At 35.1% G+C, this 9,207-nt stretch overlaps 1 protein-coding gene across 1 annotated transcript in view; it reads left to right on the top strand.

Moving 5' to 3' along the window:
- Positions 1-9,207, top strand: part of LOC106869793 (polypeptide N-acetylgalactosaminyltransferase 2) — a 152,550-nt gene that overhangs the window by 135,661 nt on the left and 7,682 nt on the right. The window contains exons 10-12 of the mRNA XM_014915654.2: positions 2,307-2,433; positions 3,440-3,532; positions 6,153-6,236. Of these exons, the coding sequence (XP_014771140.2) occupies positions 2,307-2,433; positions 3,440-3,532; positions 6,153-6,236 (304 nt within the window). The remainder of the gene's footprint in view (positions 1-2,306; positions 2,434-3,439; positions 3,533-6,152; positions 6,237-9,207) is intronic.

The raw sequence follows: 9,207 nt of genomic DNA on the forward strand, positions 1-9,207 counted from the left end.
GGTTTGTGTTTTATCTACCTTCCTACTTATTAGGATTTTGGTTTTAGCTAGGTTGACTCTAAGGCCCTTCAATTCTAGACCTTGCTTCCACACCTGAAACTTCTCCTCTAGTTATATATATATATATATATATATATGTATGTGTGTTTGATAGAATAAGTACTAGGCTTACAAAGAATAAGTCCTGGGGTCGATTTTCTCGACTAAAGGTGGTGCTCCAGCATGGACGCAGTCAATTGACTGAAACCAGTAAAAGAGTAATGAAAAATGTAGTAAAATAATTTGTCATTTTAAGCTGATTTTTGGAACATTAATCAACATGAAATTTTAATAGGTAATTTTTATTTAGATAATTTTGAAATATGAAGGTTATTTAGTACCAGGGGCGATCTCAGATGGAGTGGTATTAAAAGTGTTAAGGGGCCCAATATGCTTTCTTTCTTCACTACTTTGTTTCATTTCAAACTCAATCTTAAGCAGTTTACCAATTTTCTTTCCCAAGAACTACTTCCCTGTATACCCCGCCCCTACTCCTTTGTGCTAATTCTTTGAGACTCCTGTTAGATAAGGAGACAGAGTTATATGGGTGTGATTATGGAATGAAAGCATTAAAGGGAGTGGAAGTTGTATAGGAGTGTAGTTTGGAGGAAGAAGTATTGGTAAAGATGTTTAGTACGGAAAATTTGGAATGAGACAAAATAGAGCTGAGGATAGGAGGTGAGTTTGGTATCTTAAATGGGTTTAAGTACAAGTGGTATACCATCAGTTAGTTTTAGAAAACCAGAGACTGCCATAGTAATTATAAAAGAGACATAGTAGTAAAATTGTGTAGAGATTTGATGAAGAAATGTAAAAGATATCAGACTACCAATTAGCTCTTAGGTTTTGCTTTCAGATCTGCAGTCATTTTGTTGTTTTTGAGCAGAACACTTTATTCTACATTCCCTTATTTCACCTACTCATGGAGAATTTCTACCATATTAATTGAGAATATTACCTGCAAGAGATCATTCTTTCCATAAGAGATTATATTCCTTCTCTGTTCTGAACTACAAAATTGTTGCTAGTCACTGTTTCTTATATATTTGTTCGAGGCTTAGAATTCACAGTCGTAGGGTGACTAGATGAAACCATGTCAGTCATGCTGGACTTTTTTGCTGGATATTCTCTAGAATGAAATGTGCATAGTCAGGGTAAAATATACTCTTAATATAAGGCATATCTCAGATGAAGAAAGCCAGCTTTTTGATGAAATCATGGCTACATGCAGAATTTCTAGCTGCCAAGAAAAGATGTGAATAATTTTTCAGATTACTATTTGATAGGTGATTTTTTTTCTTTCTTAGGACAAGCAATTTTATTTGAAAACAAGGATTTTGAGGACAAAAATTTCAAAAGATATTTCTGGAACAAATATTTGAAAGATTGCTTAGGCCAAGCATTTGAATAGAGATTTGTAAGAAATATTCTCAAGGAATTTGAAGACAAGCTTCTGAAAGGATATTTTTAGAAGAACCATTTAAAAAGAAATTTTTGGTTTGAGCATTTCAAAGTAGTTCTAGGGACAGAATTCTAGATTTTAGGCTGAGAATTTGAAAGGAAAATTTTAAGCTAAATATTTGAAACTAGATTTCTAAAACAAACATTTGAAAAGGAATTTTTTTAGGACAAAACTATTGGAAAGGAAATATCCAGAGCAACGGATGCTTTTTGGAGAATTTGATAGCAGGTTTTTTTGGACAAGAATTTGAAAGGTTTTTAAGTTAAGAATATGAAAGAGGTTTTTGAAATTGTATTTTGCATCAAAAACAAAATTTTAGGACAAGTATTTAAAAGAAAATTTTTAAGGCATTTAATGTTTTTGAGATTAAGTTTTCTGTGAGAATTATTCCCATAGAAAGACTCTATGGCAGCAAATCTCCAATCAAATGCTAATTATTAACCTACTTGGCAAAGTTAAATTAATATTTCTCTCCATTTCAGTTTCTTTCTCCCTCGTCCTTAATCTCACCTCACACAACCTTGTTGCTGCAAAATAGAGTTTGCTTGTGTCAGTTACTTCTCTCTCAATCTTTTTGTCTGTCTCTCTTTGAGGAGCCATGGCAGTGGGCAGCAAATTTCCAATCATGATAAATCTATGATGAAGCTAAAAACCTACCTTATAATCATTTTTTCTTTACACTGCACACTGTCATATCTACATTCTATTTTTTTTTTTTTTTTTTTTTTTTTCACTGAGAAACAATTTATTTTTTTACAAACTAATGATGACAAGATACTATTTATTGACTCCTTTTGTTTTGTAGAAATTTCATTCAGAGTTTGGCTGTGTCATGGTAGTTTGGAGATTACTCCATGCAGTCGAGTGGGTCATGTTTTCCGAAAACAGCATCCTTACACATTCCCTGGAGGGAGTGGAACAGTATTTGCAAGGTGAGTACAGATATTCTAGAAATGAGTGATTCTTGTTCAAGATTGATAGAATAAGTGCCAGGTATAAAAAAAAATTTCAAATACTAGGGTCCATTTGTTTGCCTGAAACCCTTGAAACTGACACTCCAGCCTGGCCACAATCCAATGACTGAAACAAGGAAAAGCTAAAAGAAAGGAAAATGATTTAGTAGAATTGGTTCAAGAATGTAATTGTTGAGACATTTGGAAGTACTGTTTGTCTCCTTGATCAATTTGAATTTGAATATTTTTGGACACAATGAATTTTCTATCAAGCTTATAATGATGTAAATCTAACTTCCTGACAATTAATCATAAATATTATAAATCCCATTCATAAATAAAATACATTAATTTACACTTCCAAATAATACATCTTTTATTTTCTACTTGTTTCATTCATTAGACAAACCAACCCCAGTACATGAGTATCAGGGTTGATTTGCCTGGTACTTATTTTATTGGTCTCTTGCCAAACTACTAAGTTATGGGGACATAAGCAAACCAGCACCGGTTGTCAAGTGGTGGTGGGGGTGCAAACACAAATACAGATGCATGCACACACACACACATGTGCGATAGATGTCTTTCAGTTTCTGTGTGTCTACCAAATCCTCTCTCAATGCTTTGGTTGATCCAAGGCTAGAGTAGAAGACACTCACCTAAGGTGCAACACGATGGTACATCACCCGGAACTATGGGGTTGGGAAGCAAACTTCTTACCACACAGCCATGCCTGTACCTATGTTGATATTTTTTAATTTGAAAAAAAAAAAATATTTTCGTCATTGTCTTTAATGTCACCCACAGACATTCACATTGATGTTATTTGCTATAATTTATTCCTTTTTTGATAACATGTGAGAATATACTGAATTGAATTGAAATGAATTGTAGAGCGGTTGATGGTGTTGCTAAATGAGTATTTTTATCTGTGATTCTTTACGTTGAACTTCTTTATTGAACTTGTTCTGCCATGGTCTTGCAGGAATACTCGACGAGCAGCTGAAGTATGGATGGATGAATATAAATATTTGTATTATAATGCTGTACCATCTTCGAAATATGTTTCCTATGGAGAGTAAGTATCATAATTCTGTCTTTTTTTTTTTTTTGTTTTGTTTTGTGACATAACTTTTATGTTTTACCCTTCTTTTATTTAATGGCACATTAATTGTAATAGTGTCACCTACTGGGGATTACAACCTCTGTTATTAGTGATCATCATCATTATCATCATCATCATCAAACATCCATTTTCCATGCTAGCATGGGTTGGACAGTTTGACATGGTCTGGTGAGCTGCTGGGCCATGTTGAGCTTCAGTTTCAGCCTGGACATAGTATCTCTGGCTGGATGCCCTTTCACACTGCCAACCACTCTACAGAAGTATTGGTTGTTTTTTTAATATGCTACCAGCACTGGTTAGGTCATCAAATAACTTGCAAAACAAGAAAATCATTTTATTATTTTCTCTTATCATGGTTGAAGCAGTTCTTACTTTTCATTAGTGTCTTCATATTTTGTGAACAAAAATGTTTTGATTTCACTTGATCCAACCTAACTGTAGTTTAACAGAGAGATGGATGGAATGGAATTCTGTTATTACTGTCAAAAACATAACACAAATGAACTCAAAGACTCAGTTGTTGCCAATGCAGTAATGGTAATAAGATTCCTGGTTTCGTGTGTAATTTGTCAATATCCGTGTTACAGTTATATTACTTGGCTCCCTTGCAGACTCCATAGTTCCTCTTTACATTTTTATCTCTTAGCAGGAGGAAACTGTCACAACTTCAGTAGGAGGATATTACAGGAAATGAAGTAAAAGCTGAATTCATTTCTTGGCTTGGAAGAATTATTATCAGTTATGATGGTGAATCTTATGATGTCATGTTATCATTCCAGCTCTTAATGTCATGATCCTTATCAATTTGATAATTATGTTTTCATAGTGATGTATTTCTTGTGTTTATTGTGGTTTGAGAATAGATACACCACATTCCTGTGTGTCATAAGAGACAACTAAAAGGATTAGCAACAAAAAAGGGCATCTGACCATTAAACACTGCCTCAAAAATCTGTCCCAATTCATGCTACCCTGGAAAATTGGACATAAAACAATATGATGATGATGATGATGTTTCCTTAGTAATGTATGTTGATAGGTCTTGGTCTCTTGGTGCTGCATTCATTTCCTCTGAGAGGTCTTTCTGATAAGATCTGATTACACTATGACATCATGCTTGTTCCATAGTCTGTATCTATCTTGCATCTTTCCTCTGTCAGAGAAAGCATGAGGTTGCAGAGACAGGTTTGCGAACTGTTCAAAAGCATTTCTAAAAGATCTTAAAGTAAGGATTGGTTCCTGGGAGGTGCTTGACTCAAACTAACACAACTGGTGCAGTTTGATTCACACAGGGGCACAAACAGCTGAAAAGAAAAGAATAGTTGCTACTGAGACGTGTTCATCCTGCAAAATTTAGGACGATCAGTACCCTGAATTTGGCACCTTCCCATTTAAGCCTTACAAAGCGGATTCTTGGCTCAGATAGGCCTCCTCAACGGCATCTAGATCCAACAGTTCAAACAAAACCTACATGCCAATTCTGAGTCTTGTTATTTTCAACAACAAAGGACAAAACAGTTTTACTATCAAATACATCAGTTATTTGCATCACATATATGTACCATCACAATCATCTTCCTTCTATGGAATTTCAGCTGACCAAATTGGTAAAATGCTATGCTAATGACTTTTACAAGTTTGGTTAACTCCATATTACATGACATGACATTTAGCTGTGACTGGCTCAGTTCAATTAGCTGTTATTAGGTTCCAAGCGTAGAACACTAAGTAGAAATAATTTTGTTACTTTTCAGTGTTGAGTTTGTGTACTCTTTTGGCTCTCAGTCATGATAGAAGCATTCATGTTATGGATAATTGCAATTCTCTAGACCTACCATCCCAAAGCAGTATCCTTATAAATGAATTTATATTGTACATATTCTCTGGTTATTAAATTAAAAACACTATTAAAGGATGGACATGGTTGTGTAGGTAACAAGTTTGATTCACAACCATATAGTTTTGGGTTCCATCCTACTTGAGGGCACCTTGAGCAAGTGTCTTTTGCAGACTTGTAAGTAAATTTGGTTGATGGAAACTGTCGTATTTATACATACATGTATGTATGTGTATAGAAGGAGTGAATGTTGATATCTGACAGCTTTGCTTGTCACTGTCTAAGAGAAACAATGATATAATGTTTACATTCCTTGTTTGACATTAGAAGTGAATTACTCTGCACTTTTCAAGACCATTGGAATAGAAAATCCCTTACTTGCAAAACAGGTAGGAGTTGACAGCAAGAAAAGCCTCTGCCCATAAAATCTCCCTCAGATAAGTCCCAGTTCAGCACCCATGCTAACATTGACAAATAGATGTTAAAACTGATGAACCAGTAGATTTATTTATTTTTGTATACACTCTCTACAAGTGTATGAATCTCACAACTCTGTATAAATGTATACTATACACACTGGAGTGTATGCTTATAGACATATGAGTCTTTAGAAATGTATTTTTGTACATACACTGTCTGAAATGTATGTTAAATATCATGTATATAAACATCATAATTCCAAATGAATCCTATATTAATTGGGGCACCTTTATATATTTTTCTCTCTCTTTGCAGTATATCAGAACGCCTAGAACTTAAGAGGAAACTCAAATGCCGACCATTTAAGTGGTACTTACAGAACGTTTATCCGGAATTAAAGTAAGGGCTAAACTATTTTTGAATCTTTTATAGATATTTTATTAAGACATATTTTATGGTCAATATTTAATATTTTAATGTTTCACACAACTTATCAAGTCTGTATTTCGTGATTTTTACCCTGTTTTGGTCAGCCAAATTTATGATCATCTTACATTCTAGCTGTGCAGATATACATTTCATTATACTGAGTTCAAAGTAAAAAAATTAATGTTTATCTTTACTTGCCCTCTTGACAGGACAGAGCCCATATCTTGCTCACAAGTTCTTTTTTCAACTTGGTCTCTATGGCTAGATGCCCTTCCTAATGCCAACCATTTTACAGAGGTGTATTGGGTGCATTATGTCATAGCACTAGCACTAAAGAATCATCTCTATAGTAAAGTGTATTCATCCCTGTACCAATCACTTTACTGTGGAAGAAAAAAGTCAAAATTATTGTTTAGGTAATTATTTTCCATTTTGGGTTCCTGTTTCCTTTGTGTGGCTTATGGTGGCTAATAAGATTGTGGGATGAAAGGACAGGGCATAATAGGTGAGGAGAGAGAAGAGTGAGCTGAAAGTGCCTAAGTGGAGGTGGTAAGAGTCCAGCAAGCTCCAAAGGGCAGAGGCCATTGTAGTAGCAGTAGGAGACACCATGTCTTTCGATCAGTTGTCAGAGTGTATTTGTGACTTCATGCCAATCATCCAAGTGATTTTTCTCTGGCTGTGGTCTAGAGTATCTGTATGTAGCAAAAGCAGTGTTCCAGAGCTAGTAGTTGATTGGAGCTTAAATATTTTGTAACTTTGAAATGCAAGTTTTACTGTTTTAAGAATGTTTGTTCACGAGGAAAGGTCTTTAAATATAGTGAGCCCTAGCATTTGAATTGATATTGTAGGTGCTAGTTGCATTCTATTTGTAATTAAAAAGGATGAGGTGCAATGTTTTCTTGATATTTGCAGTGACTTGCTATTTTACTGTTGGAGACAAGACTGGGTTGATCACATTGGTGAATGCATTTGTGGTCTCTGATCATAGTCAGTGCAGAGTTAGCATGAAGTGTCCAAGTTGCAAATGGATAAAACTTGGATGTAGAAGGCTAGGGAAGAATCATGGGTGCTGCTTGCAAAGGAGTGGGGTTTTTAATGAATTTTTTTGTGATTTATTATTGTTTTGTTTTTGTTTCTCTTCTGTGTTCAACTGTTAATCGGTGAGTGAGTTTATGCCACTCCCAGGGTTAGTCAGATAGATTTTATTTCATTGTGACCTAAAATGTCTGTGTACGTGTCAGTGTTAATCATAATTCAGTTTTAGCATTGGAAATGTATTCGTTGACATAATTTTAGTATGAAATGATATATTACATTAAGAAATTGGTCAAAGGCTAAAAATTTTATGGAGTTATGAATAAAACAATGTAGCTAGCAGCCATCCTGAATTTAGTACTGTTGCTCCATTTGAATTTTAGTGGGGATTTTAAAGTATGTCATTTAATTGGGTGTTCTGCACTCAACGATGTCAGAATAAAGTTCATTCACTTTAATGGTGAGATAGTACATAATTTTACTAACTTAACAAGCACACACACCACAAATACCTGGACACATTATTATTATTAGAGTACAAGGTTATTGACAGAAGAATTATACGCAGTCACATGAAAGGATTGCAGCACACCTTGACGGTTGAAGCCAATTGGAATGGAATCTCCTGTAGAGCTTCTACAGAAGATTTGCCTCTTAGGATCAGGAAAGATCATGAGAAGGGTTTTTGAGCACTTGGTGGTTTATTGAAATCCTGTGGACACCTAAGGTTACAGGGAGTAACCTGCTGCCTGCATAAATTCTACCAGGAATAAGACTAATCCTAAGTCAGGTTGAAAGATAATAGGCACAGGCATGGCTGTGTGGTTTAGAAGTTTGCTTCCTATCTATATGATTTGGGGTTCAGTCCCACTGTGGTACTTTGGGTAAGTGTGTTCTGCTATAGCTCCAGGTCGATCAAAGCCTTGTAAGTGGATTTGACAGATGGAAACTGAAAGAAGCTTGTCATGTGTGTCTGTATGTTAATGTGTGTGTGTGTGTTTGTGTCTCCTTGTCTTAACATTGTATGATAGTCGTAAACGAGTGTCACTGCCATACAAGCAGTGTCATTCATTTCCAATATTTTGCAAAAGAACATATACAGGTATAGAGAAATACTACTTTGCTTAAAAACAGGTGAAAGTTGGCAACTGGAAGGGAATCTGGCTATAGAAAATTTACCTGAGTAAACTCCATCTGACCCATATAAGCAAGGAAAAGTGGATGTTAAAGCTATTATTATTACTAAGATGGCAAGCTGGCAGAATCGTTAGCACACCCAGGTGAAATGCTTAGTGGTATTTCGACCATCGCTATGTTCTGTGTTCAAATTCCACCAAAGTTGACTTTGCCTTTCATCTTTTCGGGATCAATAAAATAAGTACCAGTTGAGTACTGGGGTTGATGTAATCGACTATCTCTCTCCCCCAAAATTTCAGGCCTTGTGCTTATAGTAGAAAGGATTATTATTATTATTATCATCATCATCGTCACTGGGAAACAGATGACGTTGGTCAGTCCCATATCCTCACCTGACAGTTACTCAGGAGCTAGCTCCTGGTTTGTGGTTCTTTCACCTTCGTCTCAAGGAAGAAACCATTGGCCACAAGAATTATATCCTTCACATTTTGTCCAATCCCAGGCAAAATCAAAATCATCTGTGTCGCTATTGTGACTTCATCGCAAAATCCATACCTGGACTCAAATTACATTCATAAATCCACCGCAAATAGAGGTAGCTTCTTTTATTCTTAAACTTTTTTTTTTAAATCCTTTCCTTCAAACACTCATATGTTGAAATCAATGAGAATAATTGTCATCATCATCATCATCATCATCATCATCATCATCATCATCATTATCATTATTATTATTATTATTATTATTATTATTATGGGGATCATCATCA

The sequence above is a fragment of the Octopus bimaculoides genome, chromosome 6 (assembly GCF_001194135.2).
Source record: "Octopus bimaculoides isolate UCB-OBI-ISO-001 chromosome 6, ASM119413v2, whole genome shotgun sequence".
NCBI lineage: Eukaryota > Metazoa > Mollusca > Cephalopoda > Octopoda > Octopodidae > Octopus > Octopus bimaculoides.